Source organism: Sceloporus undulatus, chromosome 4 (assembly GCF_019175285.1).
Source record: "Sceloporus undulatus isolate JIND9_A2432 ecotype Alabama chromosome 4, SceUnd_v1.1, whole genome shotgun sequence".
Classification (NCBI taxonomy): Eukaryota; Metazoa; Chordata; class Lepidosauria; order Squamata; family Phrynosomatidae; genus Sceloporus; species Sceloporus undulatus.
Genome location: NC_056525.1, coordinates 43,381,089 through 43,400,024, shown reverse-complemented (window position 1 = coordinate 43,400,024; position 18,936 = coordinate 43,381,089). Strand labels below are relative to the sequence as shown.

At 40.3% G+C, this 18,936-nt stretch overlaps 2 protein-coding genes across 12 annotated transcripts in view; one reads left to right on the top strand and one right to left on the bottom strand.

The window, feature by feature from the left end:
• The window catches only part of RBM39 (RNA binding motif protein 39), a 41,142-nt gene extending 39,531 nt beyond the window's left edge, over positions 1–1,611 (bottom strand). For 2 of the 9 annotated variants that reach the window (XM_042462625.1, XM_042462626.1), the window contains exon 1: positions 1,294–1,610. The gene's annotated coding sequence lies outside the window, so the exon portion shown is untranslated. Of the gene's footprint in view, positions 1–1,293 lie in introns of all 9 variants that reach the window. The other 7 variants (XM_042462630.1, XM_042462629.1, XM_042462632.1 and 4 more) reach the window with 4 other exon arrangements.
• An 11,310-nt stretch (positions 1,612–12,921) lies between these two features.
• LOC121928001 (rho GTPase-activating protein 39-like) overlaps positions 12,922–18,936 on the top strand; it is a 132,284-nt gene continuing 126,269 nt past the window's right edge. The window contains exon 1 of one of the 3 annotated variants that reach the window (XM_042462163.1): positions 12,922–13,267. In XM_042462163.1, the coding sequence (XP_042318097.1) occupies positions 13,176–13,267 (92 nt within the window). In that variant the 5' untranslated portion in view covers positions 12,922–13,175. The remainder of the gene's footprint in view (positions 13,268–18,936) is intronic. The other 2 variants (XM_042462161.1, XM_042462160.1) reach the window with 2 other exon arrangements.

Below are 18,936 nucleotides of genomic sequence, written 5' to 3'. Positions count from 1 at the left end.
GTCCACTCTGATCCAGGAAGGCTTTTACATGTAAAGATATGTACATGAAATCCCCAACACACTGCAGGCCAGATCCTGAGACCATATGAGTCATTTAGCTATTTAAATGAAACTTTACCAAGATTTCCCAAGTTCCTTTTAATGGGGGGATCAGTAGATGCTCCCAAGTAACATCTGAAGTAATAAAGAAATAGTTAGAAATCCTGGGTTGAAAAATACCCTGGATCACCAGGAGGAGAATAAGGAAGGCTGCTCTGATCTTGGAAGCCTTTAACATGTGAACATACACACACACACACACACACACAAAATCCCCAACACGCTGCAGGCCATATACATGATTCAATTATTAAATCTAAAAGTTATCCAGACTTCCCAAGTTCTTTTAGTTGGCGTCAGACTAGCTGCTCTCAGGGTGTTTCTCTGAAGTAATAAAGACAGAGCCTGGCATATAAGCATATCCACAAAATTCCCACAAGACCACATTTCATGACTTCCCCATTTTCTTTCTTTACCCGCCTTGATCAACTGAGGGCTATTCTGCCCAATCTCCCAAGGAGGCAGGCTGGGTTCAAATGCCTTCCCATGCAGAGAGGAGGGCATACATATAACACACACACACACAGAGGGCCCTTGGTATCCACTGGGGTTAAGTTCCAGGGCTCCATGTGGATATCAAAATCCATGGATGCTCAAGTCCCATTAAATACAATGGCCTCGTAAAATGGTGTCCCTTGTATAAAATGGCAAAAACAAGGCTTGCTTTGGGGAATTAATATATTTTTAACATACTTTTATGCCATGGATGCTTGAATCCGTGGATAAAGAATCCATGGATGTGGAGAGCTGACTGTGTGTGTATAAATACACACACATACACAGTCCCCTTCAATATATATGTGTGTACATGTGTGTGTGTAAACATGTTATATATGCATATACACACACACACATATATATCGCACATATATTATATGCACATACACACATATATACATACATATTATAAATGTACACACACACATATATACACAAACACACATATACACACACGCGCGCATATATATATATATATATGTCTCCATGTCCATACTGTTGGCTTGGCTGGCCCTTGTGGTCTCTACCAACTCTATGATCTTATGATCTATGTGTGGACACAGTAGAGGCCACAAGGGCCATCCAATCCAACAGTATACACACATATATACGCTGCACGCACACCCCCAAGGCCTGCCACAAAGAGCCCCCCCCCCTCTCTCTCTCTGTCTGTCAAGAGGCAGGAAGGCCATTTACCTGGGCTCTCGGGGGCTCTCGCTTGTGGCTCAGGTGCCTCTGAGGCGGGAAGCTGCTGGCTCCGTCTGTCCTGTTGGGAGGAGGAGGAGGGGAGGAGGAGGAGAAGGGAGCTGGGCCGGGCCCCGAACACCCAAACCCTCGGTGGGTTTCGACAAGAACCGAGAGGGAGAGGGAAAGGAAGAGAGGGAGGAGAGCGGGGCTGACGCCTAAAGCGGCGGAGGCACCGAGGAGGCTGAAGGCAGGGAGTTTCCGCCAGCAACGACTGCTCCCTGAAATGGCGCCCGCCGCCGCGTCCTGAGCCTCGGAGGAGGGTCCGCGCAATCGGTACGGGGCCGCCTATGGCTCTCCGCACGGGCGCTCTCGCGAGATTTCGAGGCAGGGCAGCTGGACGTAGCGCCAAAGACGGCGCCTGAGGAGCAAGTCTCGCGAGACTTGGCCGTGTGAGGAGAAAGCCGCCCAGCAGGAACAACTCGCGAGAGTAGTAGCGTAGTGTGTTGTTTGCGTGTGGGCTCTGTCTTCTCAGGCGTCATAATAGGGAAAGCAAAGGTCGGGTGGACGTTTCCAGGAAGCAGAGTGTTGTTGTCCAGATCACAAAGCACTATAGCACCCCAAATCCACAAAACAGGGATAGCTATATCCGAGGTGGCCACAGGCGTCCTCCTTTTCCCGGACATGCCCTCCACTTCAGGCTTCCTCTGACCAGGAGGAATCCCACAATGTCCTCCATTTTGAACAGGACTAAGAAGCATGCATTTACATGTGTATGAGTGGCTTGGGCTTTTTTTCCGCCCTGTCTTCCATTTTTTGTGCAATGTCCTACATTTTGGGATGCTTTGCCCTCCTTTCCTGTTAGGATATCAGGGCCTCCTGCTTTCCCAATACATGATGTCCTCCATTTTAGTCTTCTGACCAGGAGGAATTCCAAAATGTCCTCCATTTTGAGCATGACTAAGAAGCATGAACTTCCATTTCTATGAGTGTTTACAGTTCTTGTTTGGTCATGTCTTCCTTTTTTTCTTCAGCGTCCTACATTTTGTCCTCCTTTGCAGTTAGGGCATCTGGTCGCCCTGCCTGTATTGGACCCACCAAAAATGCACACATTAGATGCCGCAAAGTTTTCGAAGCTCCTCTGGTTCTTCATGAGGCAAAGGACTTTAAAAACTTATACAGTACAAGAGAAGAAGAAAAAATCATTAGGCTGTTAAGTTACCACCTGAACTGAGAACAGCTACAGCTTGACAAAATGCAGATTTCTGATGTAACATTGTTACAGTTTTCTCCTGCATTACTTTTTTAACCCCTTTGCCTGATAAAAAAGAAATAACCAGTGGAGCTTGCAACATATATAATGTGCATTTTGGTTGGCCCATAAAGGTATCACTGCTTTGTAGATTTTGGATGATACTGTACTTCAAAGGTCAAGTGCTAAAGGTGTGGATGAAATACCAGCATTTCTAGTTTTACTGAAGATCACAATCTTTTCTGACTTTTCTATATATGTAAACAGAAGGTGAACCAGCCAAAATGGCGTAGTGGTTTGAAAGATGTACTATGACTCTGGAGACCAGGGTTCAATTCCCAGCTCAGTCATAAAAGTCACTGGGTGACCTTGGGCAAGTCACACTCTCTCAGCCTCAGGGAAGGCAATGATTTCCTGAACAAATCTTGCCAGGAAAAACCCATGATAGTCAGAAACAACTTGAAGGCACACAACAGCAAGATAAATGGAGAGTTCAGATAAACATTTGAACCTATTCCTCTTAGTATTTGCTATCAGTTTTACTTCCATGGGTGACGGGACCGGTTTAGCAAAACTAGATGCCTGATTTCAACCATTTTATGTGAAGATAGAAATATGCTGTGACTAGTGAACAGACTTATATACTCCAGCGATTGGAAATGTTATTTCTTTAGGACTGCAACCCCACTGAATCTCCCAGTCTGCAAAGCCAAAGACGGAATTTGTTGCTGTTGTGTGCCTTCAATTTTCTACTTATGTTGACCCTATCACTGAGTTTTCTTGGCAAGATTTGGACAGCTGAGGTTTGCCCTTGCCTTCCTTTGAGGTTGAGATGCTGTGATTTGACCTAGTTCATCCAGTCGCTTTCCATGGCCAAGTGGGGATTCGAACCTTGGTCTCCGAAAGCTATAGTGTAACACTCAAAGCATTATACCACTTGTTGTTTTTAACTGTCTTCAAGTTGATTTAAACTCATGACAACCCTGTGGGCGAGACATCCACAACCTCTCTGCTTAGGTCCTGCAGGCTCAGGCCCATGGTCTCCCTGACTGAGAGACTCTACAGACCGCCATTATATGCCAGTATGGGGACGTGGCATACACACATCAACCACCCCCACACTGGTATCATGCTGCACCCAATTGCAGTGGGGGCAACACAACACTCACGGCACCAAAGGAGCATCAAAAAGCCACCACCGTGGCAACTAGGGCACTTTTTCCACAGTGCAAAAAGGAGCTGCTTTTTCCAGCTTCTTTTTGCACTGCGGAAAGGCCAGATCAGGACCACAGTGTACAGTTGCCGCAGCCCTGATCCGACAAGGAAAGGGACAGCACAGAGCTGTCCCTTAGGGGCCATCTGTTGAGCCCCTATAGTCTACCCATCTTCCTCTCTTTCTGTTTCCCTCTAACTTTCCTAGCATTATATTCATTTCTAATGAGTCGTGCCTCTACTGTGTCCAAAGTTCGACAGCCGCAGTTTCACCCATGTATGCTTCCAGGAACAGGATTGATCTGTTCTAGGACCTATTTATGGTTTTGTTTGTTTTGGCCATCCACAGTATCAGCCAAAAGGGAAAAGGGAAACCTGGGGAAAGATTTAAATGGAATAAAGTGTTATGGAAGAATAGAAGGCTGATTAGTTGTTACTGATCAGAAGGCAAACCTAGGACATTACTTTTAAAAGTAGTTGATTGCAGCTATTCCAGGGACCAAAGTTATTTTACATTTTTCCTACCTCAAAAGTAAGCAAGTTTGTACTTACTTTTGTTGTGTTTGTTTTTTAAACATTTCAGCACTACAAAATGCTGTCCTATGGAAGAAAAAACAGTCCCAACATCCAGATCAGAGCATGAGGCTTAATGCTGATTATTTATTTATTTACTGTATTTATACCCCACTCTTGAGCCAGAAAGGCTCTCAGAGCAGCTTACAGAATCTTACTGATAGAATTAACTATCTGTAATACAGATAGTTAATTAGACATTTCCCTGCCCTCAGGCTAAAAAAGACATGACATAAAAGGAGAAAGGAATGGCAGTGGGAAGGAAAATAAGTCCATCTGTTCTCCTCTCCCTCCAAGGCCTGGACCATGGCAGATGGACTGGAGGAAGGGCTATTCTTACTTTAGGACAGGCCTGATGGAGCTGGACAGCCTTTCCTTTACATCATATTATAATTCTCTACGCATTTGTGATGTCACACACCAGCAAGTATAAACATAGCTATGTTACAGTTACACTGCAAATGGAATCAAGTTATCTCCCATTTAGTTACAGTGATGCATACTTACAAATTTCTCAATGATGCATGCCTATAATTTTATTAGAAAATGGATGAAATTGCAAATGCCTAGTTATCTACTGCTAATTATTCCTAAACTCTGCTCCCCACTGCAACAATTTGTTAAAAGATGGGTCCCCTTTTGATAACCAAGTGTAATAATTACCTTGACTTCAAGGTACAATTGCTTCCAAAAAAAGATTCTGTGTAGGGCAGGAGAGCAACTTCTATAGAAAAGGTTTGCACAGTCAATAAGCACCAAATGTTTTTCACCTATGTATGCTTTCCTTTTTCATATGTTGGATGTATGTATGATAAAGAAGATGAGATAATCTGCCATAAACACACAATCAGCCACTTCTATAACACATAATGACAATTACTTCAATCAATATACCTTTTCATAAACTGAGGCCTTTGGTAAGACACTGAAAAAAAATTCATAAACAAGATAATATCAAAGTTGAGCAAATTGTGTGTTGTTTATTTGATTTTATGTTTTCAGGATATATAGAAAAAGAGGCAAACTAATATGAAACGTTGTTTATAATTCTTAAAATTATAACTGAAACACAAATAATTTTTGAATTTTCAGATCCTGATTACATTTGAAAGATTCTACACATGACACGTCAACAATTTTTGGTTTGGCTTACCACACAGTAATAATTTGTAATTATCATTGGCTCCTCCCCTTGGACTGATTTCACTCCCTCCCAAGATAGGTCTCTGTTGAAAACATCAGCAGCACATTGTCCTTGCTGTTAGCTCATGCAAAAGGCCAGGAGGAAGACAGAAAATCACATGTCCTTTATTTTCCTGTGGAACAAAGCAGGAGCTCTCTGTGCCAACAAACAGGGAAGTAAAGTTAATTTATGGAACACTGAAGATAAGTAGTGGGTGATTAAAACTTTTCAGAATCTGAAACTGTGTGATTTTAGGAAATTATCACACACCTCTTTTTGCCTGATCCAGGCACAGGCTTAAATGGGTCTTTTTGGGCACCTCCATGCCCCACTCTGCTGCATCACATACTCGATGTACTTTTTGAAGAACAATATTTTCCCGCTCTTCTACACGTATGCCATGACAGTCCAGATTGGGTATGTGATGCAGCTGAGTTGGGCATGGAGGCATGCAATTAGATCCATTTTCACCCATTTAAGCCTGTGCCCGGATAGGGCAAAAAGAGACATGCAATAATCTACTTGGTAATTTTTAAATAAAACTGACACAGTGAAGCTGTATTCTATGCTAACATAATGGCCTAATCTGGGGTAGCAGTCATGTGCACTTCCATATTCCCATAGGCTACTGCTTCCAACATTCCTCACCATTTGCTATGCACTCAAACCAGTACACCAGCTCTTTGTAGGGCAAAGACTATCCTATAAGAGTAAATATGTGTGTGTATATATACACACATACACATATACCCATACCCAAATATATGTAGGGCACATGGCTATCCTATATATATGGAGGAAAGCTTATTTAGCTTGTTTTTTTCCTCATATGTTGATATGCAGGACAATGATGACTCAAGAGGCAAACCATGGCAGAATGTTGTTGGTTTTTTGGGCAGTTATAATTGTGTCATCATACTTTCTACTCTGCTGTATGATAACTACTCTATGTAACAGGCTCTTTGTCAGCTTTTAAGAAGCATTCAGGGAAAACCTTTAATTATTTAGTTTGCAACCCTACAGAACACTATTTTATTTTCTCTGTAATATAAACATTAATTTCCAGCTCCAAAACAACCCTTTATTCTGTCTTCCTGTTCGGTCCAATCAGATTAGACAGAACTTAAATGGTTAAAATTATTAACTAATTTTAGGCAGAAACAATGTGTGCTGCTTGAGCTGTTTATGGCTCATTGCACAAAAGATAGATTGCAACCATTGGTTTCGCAATGAGGCCACTCTAAGCCTTGATAAATAATTTACCAGGCACAAACTGTACTATCAAAGAGCAAAGAGTACACATATCTCTTTAAAAAGGACTACCAAAGTATTATGAGAACCTCACCAGTGTTTATAAACTAGCTGTTTAATTTTTAAATCAACTAAGCAGTGGCATTTTCTAAGTAAATGTGCTCCATCCATATATATTATTTCAATATAAGTAAAACTTGTGGTGTACTCCTAGGCATGCCTATTCAGAGGTCACAAAAACCAGTGTCACTTAATTCTTAGAAAGAGTACTTATGATTGCAACCTTAATGCTGAGATGCACCCATGTGTTGTATCTCTAAATTGCTGAAACAGTCCATGTATTTACTCCAAAATTTGAGAGGCTCTAAAATAAGGCATCACAAAGCAACAACTGTTCATATATAATATGCAAGAGTAGAAACTGAGGTTTATTTCATGTTCCTTTTAAATTCTGTGCACAGAGATAAAAGCAAAATACTGCTGGGGATTAAAACTTTACCAAATTTCTGACTATGCCACACTTTGAAACCAGTCCCATTTGTAGTGACAACATCTAGTAATGGTTTTAATTTGCCAATAATTGGTAGTTACTGTCAGCACTAATAGGATTTTCACAATGTCACATAAAGGAGTAGATCCATGCTTGATTACTACAATAAATTGGATTTACCTTTGTTGTGACTAGCTTTTAATTTATTTCAGTGGTTCAACTGTTAGCAGATATGCTCTCATAGCACATGTAAGTGCTTATATATTATATATTCAGCTACTCTGAGCTTTTCTGATATGGAGCAAAGATTGTCCATCTAGTGAAAGAATCTAGTTCGAGGACTACAGACTAACAGAAGTCCCTACAATAAGGTCTTTAAGAAAGAAAACAAAGTAACATAATTATGAGGCTAAAGCCTACATTTTGAGCTGCTGGCGGAGTCTTAGTGAAAGTAATTTAGTGTAAACCTAAACACAAGCTTAATTTATTTCTCTTAAAAGAGAACTAAGCAAAGCCTACCCAGAGATTTCAGCAGGTGTCGGAAGAGATCTATAAAAGCAGGAAGGAAGAAGATCCTTCTAGGAATCAGAGCTCAAAGATGAAAGCAGTAGTCAGATTCCTTCCCAATCTTAAAACAGGTTTGTAATCTGGGTCTTTTATGGAGCCTTGACCACCTTCCTCAAGCCTGCAAATTTCAAGACATTCATATTAGGATAAAGGTATCTTTGGACCTGAACAGACAGGCCAAAATAAAGCTGCTTTGGGTCACTTTGGAGGTATGCTGTTTAAATGACACACACATCTTAAGAGGCCACAAGCTGCGCCAGAGCTGCATTTCTAGTCCTTAGGACTGGAGCTTGGCTTTGATATGGCTTCTGGCCTCTGTTAGGACAGATGTATCATTTAAACAGAATACCACCAAATGACCCGAAACAGCTTTATTTTGGCCTGTCTGTTCGGACCCTTTGGCTAGTAAATATTGCATGACATCGTATGCGTCTTGCCACTGCCACACATTTCATTTGTTACTATACTACACCATTTCATTAATAGGCAAAGCTCATAATTAGTCTCTCAGTCTCACTGCTATTCCATTACTGCCTTGGTGTGACAGGCCCCTTCCACTACAGTTTTCCCTCTCAGACAGTCATGTGGGCATGATTCTGCTCCTCTCCCTCTCTTTTTGGAGAAGGTATTTGCAGCCAGAGTTGCTTGTTCTTACGACTTCCTCCTGGAAGGCAGCAGTTGGCAGTGGGGAAAACAGATTGTGCAAACATAGATTACCCAAGCTCGATCAGGGAGAAAAGTGTGATAATAAATTATGCCAAACTGATATTCTTAAATTTTTAAACTAGCATGATTGTGATGACATAGCAGGCTGGTATGAAAAAGCCCGTCTCAGTGTTTGCACATAATAGGCAAAGAAAGAACAAAATAATAACTAAGGCCTCAAACAGATGAGACAAAGGAGCACCCTGATTGCTGCGGGACCATGGAGACTGCACTTGCCCAGCCTCAATCTGGCCTGCTACCGCGGTCCTGAACCAGCCACCGAAAAGGAGCGTTTTTTTCCTGTTCCTTTATAGCCCAGCTCTTCCAGGTTGGGTCAGGCTTAGAGTGGCTCCCAGCCACATATGGGGCATGCATAATGTAAAAACCATGCCCCTAACATGGTCCAACGATGGCACTTTTGGCCCATCTGCTTCAGGTCTATGTCTCACTTTGTTGAGACAGAAGAAAGATAGCTGTATTTTGAGTAATAAAAGAGGGAAATATTTAGTTGATCACACTGCCTCAAAGGTAACAACAACAACAACAATGTAATAACAACAACAACCACATTTATTTATCATGCTCCTTCCACCAAAGGGTGGAACATCAAACATATACAACAACAAAAATAGAGACAGTGAAATGTAAAATTATAAATATGGATATAAACTACAAACATGATATAACTGGCCCACTACAGTTGGCCCTCTGTGTCCGTGATTTTGCATCTACTATCCATGGCTTGTAAATATTTAAAACATTTTTAATAATGATAATAATAATAAAACCTTATCTATACACCACCTCTCTATCAGTGACAATCAAGGTGGCTTACAGTTAAAACATCCATACAAACCCAATGTCCAAATAATTCTGACCCCCCACCCAAAAATAAATTAAACAATTAACTATTAAAACCACACATTAAAGTATACAAAAAAACAAGCGAATGCAGTAGCAAACCTTAATTTTACTATTTTATATAAGGGACACTATTGTACTAGACCATCATATATAATAGGTCTTGATCATGCACATATTTTGGTATCCATGGGGGATCCTGGAATCAAACCCCAGCAGATACCAACGACCTACTGTATAAACAATAAATAGAGACTAACTGGGCCTTGCCCTAGCTCTTCCCTCAAAGTGTCTGCCCCACACCGATGACACTGTTGGTGGCTGGCCCACCACCCAAGCCATCCTTTTATATCCCCTTTCTGGCAGATGAGCAGGTGATGGCAATGCTGCTGGCCCAGTACCTGGGAATCCTGGAGTCTTTTCCTGATGGTGTGTGGCTAGTTTTCCCAGCAGGCAGACAGGAAAGCAGCAGTTCTTTCCTACCTATCCTACCAGTTTAATGTCTTTGTACATATGGTGTTATTTGTTAATTGTATGGAGTCATACGAGGAGACAGAACCCTTTGCCTGATGGTATTCACTGTTCAATATGCAAGTAATTAAATTAGTATTTAATTAGTGTTCTGAACCCTGCCCCCTTTTCTAGTAGTAGTTAATATACCGTAGCTATATTCCTCATTTCCTTCCTATAAGGGTTAAGGATTTGGTTTGAGAAGCCTTATTGTTCAATAATTGGCTTGCCCCTTCTCTGCCAGGGTTATTTTCATACAAGGTGTTGAATGGAGCAGAATGGAGGTGTGTTAGCATTGGCAAACAGAGATCCTTTTTGTATGATGATGTTGTACTGTTCCATTTTCCTTCTTTTTGTGGAAAGGGTCACCAAAAATAATGGGTTTGTTAGCTCAGCTCATGACATTATTCTGCCCCCCCCCAATTAAATATCCCTTTCACAAGTAGCCAGATTTAGGCATCAGGTGGGGGGGTTAAGGAGTGTAGTAGACATGGTTATCCAATGTTTACTCTGCCCCTCTTCTCACATCATTTTTAGTAGAGGAGGTAGAAGGAAGGAATGGGTACACTCTGAATGAAGCTTCACTGGGAATTACCATAATCACTTTGGCCTGTTACAGACAGGCCAAAATAAAGCTGCTTCGAGTCACTTTGGAGGTATGGTATTTCAATGATGCATGCGTCCTAAGAGTCCAAAAGCCACACCAAATCTGCACTCCAGTCCTTAGAACTGGCGCATGGCTTTGGTGTGGCTTTTGGACTCTTAGGACGCATGCATCATTGAAATACCAAACCTCCAAAGTGACTCGAAGCAGCTTTATTTTGGCCTGTCTGTAACAGGCCTTTGATTCTTCTTCTTCTTTTTAAATCTATATACTTTAGCCCATAGTGGTACAGTGGCAAGGGAGACCATGTAACATGTTTAAATAATGTCACACTGTCACTATAGTGGTAAAGCAGCAAAGATGCCCCATTGGAGTGTGTTGAAGGATCATAGAATCATAGAATCATAGAGTTGGAAGAGACCACAAGGGCCATCCAGTCCAACCCCCTGCCATGCAGGAAATCCAAATCAAAGCATACCCGACAGATGGCCATCCAGCCTCTGCTTGAAGACCTCCAAGGAAGGAGACTCCACTACATTCCGGGGGAGTTTGTTCCACTATCGAACAGCCCTTACTGTCAGGATCCTAGTCTCTGGAGCAGCAGAAAACAAGCTTGCTCCCTCCTCAATATGACATCCCTTCAAATATTTAAACAGGGCTATCATATCACCTCTTAATCTTCTCTTCTCCAGACTAAACATCTCCAGCTCCCTAAGTCGTTCCTCATAGGGCATGGTTTCCAGACCTTTCACCATTTTAGTCGCCCTCCTCTGGACACGCTCCAGTTTCTCAATGTCCTTTTTGAATTGTGGTGCCCAGAACTGGACACAATATTCCAGGTGGGGCCTGACCAGAGCAGAATATAGTGGCACTATGACTTCCCTTGATCTAGACACTATACTTCTATTGATGCAGCCTAAAATCGCATTGGCCTTATTAGCTGTTGCATCGCAATGTTGACTCATGTTCAACTTGTGGTCTACTTGGACTCCTAGATCCCTTTCACATGTAGTTTCATTCAGCCAGGTGTCCTCCATCCTATATCTGTGCTTTTCGTTTTTCCGCCCTAAGTACAGTACCTTACATTTCTCCGTGTTTAATTTCATTTTGTTAGCTATGGCCCAGTTTTCTAGTCTGTTTAGGTCATTTTGAATCTTGATCCTGTCCTCTGGGGTATTAGCTACTCCCCCTAATTTGGTATCATCTGCAAATTTGATAAGTATGCCCCCAATTTTTTCCTCCAAGTCATTGATAAAGATGTTGAATAGCACTGGGCCCAGGACAGAGCCTTGTGGGACTCCACTGGTCACTTCTCTCCAGGATGAAAAAGAGCCATTGTTGACCACCCTTTGGGTTTGGCCGGTCAACCAGTTACAAATCCATGTAATAGTTGCCTTGTCTAGCCCATATTTTACAAGCTTGTTTGCAAGAATATCATGGGGAACTTTATCAAAGGCCTTACTGAAATCAAGATATACTATATCCACAGCATTCTCTTCATCTAACAAGTTGGTAATTTTATCAAAAAAAAGAGATCAGGTTTATCTGGCATGACTTCTTTCTCTGAAACTCGTGTTGACTTTTTGTGATTATGGAATTGCTTTCTAGATGTTCACAGACTCTCTGCTTAATGATCTGCTCTAGAATCTTTCCTGGTATTGATGTCAGACTAACTGGACGATAATTGTTGGGATCCTCTCTTTTCCCTTTTTTGAAGATGGGGACAATGTTTGCCCTCCTCCAGTCTGCTGGAACTTCGCCTGTTCTCCAGGACTTCTCAAAGATTATTGCCAATGGCTCCGATATTACATTTGCAGTTCTTTTAATACCCTTGGAATGGTGCACTGGTGCTGTTACAAGAATGGGGTGAGAAAAAGGAAATGTAGGGCAGGGGAAAATTGTAACATCCCACCAGAAAATAACCAAATAAGGATGAGGGATGGGAAAATGTGTGAAGGAAGCACTGGAGGCTATCCAAAACTGCCATCTGTGCACAAAAGCTACAGTGTAAATAATCACTACATTTGTGGGATCAAAAGTGAAGTGTGAAAGGCAGCATACAATCCCATTAGTATAACAATGGTATAAACTACACTTCTTAATTCAGGAGACCAGTGTGAAAAGGCCTCCAGTTTAACCAGTAGTTTAAACATGGTCAATTTACTAGCTGCCTTGAGTCCAGTCTTAGGAGAAAGATGGGATATAAATTCAATAAATAAATAAAAATAAATAGTTTACACATGCACACTTATGCAAATCTTGGAAAAGTTGCTGTAGAGATTTGGTAATACTGTTCCAAATATGACAAGGCCTGGATCCACCTCATGGTCTTGTACAATCCAGGAATTCAAATGATTTCCCCCCCTTAATTCTATTTAACTTGGTTAATAGTTTATCCCTTCAGCCTCCTGTCTCCAGATTGCTGGGCTATTACGTTTTTATTTTTCTGCCTCAATTTTGTTTCAGCTCTTTTCAATGCCTCAGGATTTCTCTACTCTCTATATGCAACTGAAACAAATCTGTGGCCTGAAACAGATGGGTTTAAAAAGCTGGCTTCTGCGTAGCTTGGGGGCATGACGTTTAGATGATGCATGCCCCCAACCTTCACAGAAGCTGCGAGGGCACCTAAGACGGCCCAAACCCAAACCCCAAAGAAGCAGAACTTTTCCATTTCTTTCCGTGGTTCATGTGGGACCATGGTGTGTGGTTGCTCTGGTCCTGGAGTGCTCCTGCCTGTCTGTTCCACCCCATGTTGAGTTCTGACTTCCACAATCCAAGGTTGGTCTCCCCCATTGTTCTCATCTTCTATGCAGCCTTATCTTCTGCAATCATTCCCTTTTATATTCAGTAGTTTCACTAGAGGGTGCAGGGCATTTGGACCGCACCAGGTGACAACCTAAGGAGGGGTAACACCACTGCTCCTCAAATATTTCTGCCTTTGGGCAGAAACAGGCTTTGGCATTCACCTGCGTCCCTTTAAAATGATGAAGAGATGGTGTGAGTAGTATGAGGTGGGAGGAGAAAGGAGAGGATCTAGTTTTTAAATTTTTATTTTTTTTTAATTTTCTTTAAAAATATCACATTTTACCAAATGCTAACTTCAATTAAATTATGTATATGTAAATACATTTAGGCTGTGCATACTATATTGTAATTTAAAGGTATAATTTTAATTTTGCTAGTTGTTTGTCACTATTACCATTACATTCAGGCAGGAATTATGATTAATGAGTAATATCAGTAAAAAAATTACATATATTACTAACATTGGTGTGGTATGGGAGAGTGACACCAGGTGATGCGAAACCTAGTGACACTACTTTTTATATTGTAGGTATCTGTTACCCAATCACCTGCATTTCCCCCCTTCCTTTACAGTCATTGTTTATATATTTCTATAGGAGGAAGCAGCTCTTATTCTTTGGGGATTCTTCGTGGAACTGTTCTTAGCCTTCTGATAGTCTCTCTCTACACACTGTCCCTAGGTGACTTAAATTCCAGTAGCTTTCAGTGCCTCATATAAATGACTAATATCCAGCTCTTGCATTTGACATAAGAACTTTCTTCTTCCATCCATTGTTATATCTCTAGCTGCAAGCCTATTTGTGAAGAAAATTTGATGTCTATTGTCTCAAATTCAGTATTATTGAGACCAAATTTATCATCCTCCTTCTCAATACTCTTCATATACCCTCTGTTTCAAATGAGAGCCCCATAATCATCCATCCAATTGAACAAAAACAAATTATTAACTTATCTTTGACTCGTCTTCCTCCTTAACATCCCACACCCAATTCTCATGGTACTTCTCCTCTTAGAGCACTGTCAAAGGATGAGCCATTCTGTTCATTACCTTAGGGAAAATGTTGATTTTTGCCCTCAACCACTTTTTTTTTTTACCACAGTAACTTTCTCCTTTCTGGTCTTCTGCTATCACATTTTAGCTACATCTCCTATATACAAAAGTCTTCCACTCAAATTATTAACCTCTTGTGTTGTTCTGACTACATGAGACCCATACTTAGAAGCCGTACACTGCCTCCATGTCCAGTCCAAGATTCAGCATAAACTCATCCATATGATTCTGAGCCCTTTATGTTCTTATTCTCATCATGTTCCAGTACATCCCTCCCCTTAATCTCTGTTCCTCCAGCTCCATATTAGATGTCCAAGCAGCAGTCTGTCTCTTCCATTGCCTGAGGCAGGAGGAAAACCACTGCTACCATATCCCATCTTCACTGCTTCTCTTTTTGCCCTTGTTGTTACCTCCTATCCACATATTTCACTGTAACTAATGAGAGATTCCCTGATATTGTGTTCCAGTGATTTCAGACAGAACAAGACTAGTAAATTAATTGGTGAATGTTGAATCAACAAATAGATAAATCTAAATGATCCAGTGAGTCTTCCCTAGTTGTGACGAATAATAGGATTAAAGCATATATTTGCTTACGTATAACATTAACACCATCTGTAGCACCATATATCACCTGTCCTGCAGCCTATCAGCTCCTTAAAATATTTAGGCCACTGTAATATAATTTTAATTTTTTTTATTGCAGCACACAGTGTAATCTTATTGTATGTGGTGAAGTATTACTCAGATGGATGGCACTTTATAAATAAGTCTGAATGTGCCATTTGTATTGCACATTATTCCTGCCTAAAATAATGAGGAGGTAGGTGGGTGATGAGGGAACTGATTAATCATATTTAATATCTCTGTTAGAAATGTACAAATGTGTACAGGGAAACTTGCATGACATTTTTACCAAAGTATAACTAGTCTCTCTCTACACACTGTCTCATCTGTTCCAGTGGCTTTGTCTCTCCTTGAGCCCTTTTAATGCTAAGATGAACACGTGTCCTGTTTTCAGATTTTTATTACTATATGCCATAAATAAATACATAAAAATCAGTATGCCTTGCTAAAATGACTTGCCACATTGTATGTAGTTCTAGCTCATTAAAAAAAAGATTAATAAGTAATGTTGTGTGTTTGCAAATCATTTCCAACTTATGACAACCCTAACACAAACTATCATGGGTTTTTGTTGTCAATATTTGTTTTGCCTTCCATTTGCCTTCCACTGAGGCTGATAGAGTATGACTTGCCCAAGGTCACCAAATGGGTTTTCATAGCAAAGCAGGGATTTTAACCCTGGTCTCCAGAATGTCACAGGGTGCATATGGTAGAAATAATGCAATTTGACAGCACTTTAAGTGCTGTAGTTCCATCCTATGGAATTCTGGAATTTTTAGTTTTACAAAGTCTTCAGCCTTTTTGCCAAAATGTGCTGGTGCTTCACAAAATTAAAAATCCCAGGATTCTTTGGGATGGAAACATGACAGTTAAAGTGGCATCAAACTGCATTGTTTCTACAGTGTAAATGCACACATAGTCCAACGCTCAAACCGCTATTACACTGGCCTGTGAAAATGGCTTAAGTGTTTAATACATATAATTCTGACTGTTTAGAATGTAAACAGATAGACGTGTTAGTTTATAGAGTCAGTATGTAGAGAGATCCTGTAGCACTTTTGAGACTAGCTAAAGAAAGTCGTAGACTTAAGTTGTTAAGGTAATGCTGCCAAAAGTGTTACAGGATCTCTCTACATATTGTTTAGAATGTAGTATTCATTAGGTGTGTCATGGAAATGAGAAGAAATGGGATGCTATGTGGAACTGATAGTTAAAGCACTGCTGGTCCCTGATTTCTTCTTTGTGAATTACCTTGCATGGCTTATTTGGTTCCACTAACCCTACTAATTCTCGTCTGGTGGATGTTTAGCTTGTCCTGTAGCTTGTGGATTTACAAACTGTCCTCTCCTTTTAACATCAGATACAATGAACACTTATGTACTGTAAGCAACGTTTAATTTGTACCTAGCAAGATTTTCACTCTTCTCAACCATATTTGATTTGATTTATTGATTCACTGATGAATAGCCTATTTTTCTCCCAGTATTGGGATACAAGATGGTACTCTATGTAGTATGATTTTATTCGTAGTGTCTGACTATTTTTGGAATGTGGAAGCCACTAGTTACAATTAACTAGTTGTTTGCAATTAATTAATTCCCGCCAATAATGTAAACTTAACTAAATGGCATGATGATTGTAACATAACAAGAGATAATATCATTTTCTTGTTGGTTTAATCTCAACCTTTATTTATTTGTCTAGTTACAAGGTATGACCTCATTAAATGCAGAAGGAATATCAGTGTTTGTTTTTGCCATGTCTCATGTTCTTTTGGGAGTGCTGAAATAAAGTGGAGTACATGTGTTTTATACCACAAGCCAGAAGCTTGTAGCATGCAGATTTTAAACATCATAAATAAAGTAACTAGTTATTTCTGAGAGCTGAGTAAATAATTTGACTTAAAATTTGTAACTGTAGGAACAACTAACCACTTATGACAGCCCTGGAATAACCGTCAGTAATTGCTTTTTAAAAGTAGGTTTCCAAGTTCTGAATAGTTTTAAAGAATATATATGCCAAAGGTATGTATGTCAGAAGTAATCTATTCTTGAGATTAGATAAATTATATTATTAAACTATAATATTGCTTTTATCCTGTGCCTCTGGAAAACAATTAGTAACTCTTCTTAAATGGAAACAAATATTTGAAGTTCTCAGGCTGAGTGTATATCTCATCTGGCATGTGTCCATTAAAGTGGCCTATCATCTATAAAAGATAATCATAATAAATGTCCCAAGACTCCATTGTTTTTGTTGTAACATTGTTTGGAATATGCATTTTACAGTTTCTTAGAATATGCTGCAAGTAGATCAATATCTTAAAGTCATGAGAACTTGTCTGATCTTGAATGCTAGCTAGATAAGCCCTAGTTAGTACAGTACTTGGATGGGAGACTGCTAGGCACTGTAGGCTATATTTCAGAGGAAGGGATTGGCAAAACCACTTCTGATTATTCGTTGCCTAAGAAAGCCTTATGGAATTCATGCGGTTGCCATAAGAACTGGTGATTTGAAAGGAAATACACACACAGAGCTCAACTAATATTTTTACTGACACTACAAAATGCTGAGATTTCCCATTTAATTGGGAAGAACTGCCACCAGGGGCTGCAATTGTATTATATTTGAAATGAGGCCACACTACATCGGCTGCTGATTGACTTGTTCAAGGCCATTTATGTGGGTCTGCATTACTGTCAGACCCTATAGAATCTATACGGTTTAATCTGTTTTGAATTAGTGAGCCTCAGTTCAATTTCCTTTGGGGCTTCCACAAGGCATTATCCTCCCAGGACAGCAAATACACTGCAGAAATAATGCAGTCTGACACTGCTTTGACCGCCATGGCTCAGTGCTTTGGAGTCTTGGGATTTTTCCTTTGACCTCTTAGGCTGAGAGAATGTGACTTGCTTTTGGGGCTGAGTGGAGATTTGAACCCTAGTGTCCAGAGTCCATACTCAAAGCACTACACTGTGCTGGCTCTCTTGCTTAAATTATATCCTCTAAAATAAAAGTTGCCCCTTATTTCAAGAACCATACCGGTCTCTAAGAAATAGTAACCCTATTATCTAATATGCTGTCTTGTTCTGAAACTTAACTGGGCATACTTTGGAAATTATATATCCCTCTTATTTTGGACATCCATGTCCCATTTACATAGAATCATAGAATAATAAAGTTGGAAGAGACCACAAGGGCCATCCAGTCCAACCCCCTGCCATACAGGAACTCACAATCTTACAAAATAAGTAACCTGGAGGCAGACACCATCACCATCACCGCCACCAACAATTAAACATAAATTTAAAACATCATAATTTAAACCATTTTAAAAGTAAAAACCATGGGGAAAAGAAGGAAAACAAACTCTTGTTTCCAAATAAAGGACTCAAAATAGTTTAAGGGCTGTGGCATTGGGTTGAGGTAACCAGACATTGTCCTTTTCCTGGATATGTCCTACATTTCAGCCTTCTATCTAGAAGGAATTCCAAAATGTCCTCCATTTTGAGCATGACTACGCTAAGAAGCATGAGTTTACATTATTATGAGTGTTTTAGCTTTTCTCTAGTCATGACCTCAGTTTCTGGACAAGGTACCCCAAAATGTGGGACACTGAAGAAAAATGGGAAGACATGGCCAAATGAAAGCTAAAAACACTAATAGAAATGTAAATCCATGCTTCTCTTAGTCATGCTCAAAAAGGAGGACATTTTGGAATCCCGCCTGGACAGAAGGCTGAAATGGAGGGTGTGTCCTGGAAAAGGATGAATTCTGGTCCTAACCACTAAAGAAGACAAAGCAAGTTGAAATGTAGGACATTAGCAAACACACATTGAAAACACTAATATAAATTAATGCTTCTTAGTCCTGCTCAAAATGGAGGACATGTCTGTGAAACTGTAGTTTTTGTGAGATATTTATTAGCTTTCTTTGTCAGAGATCTCCAGACGGTGTCAAAAAA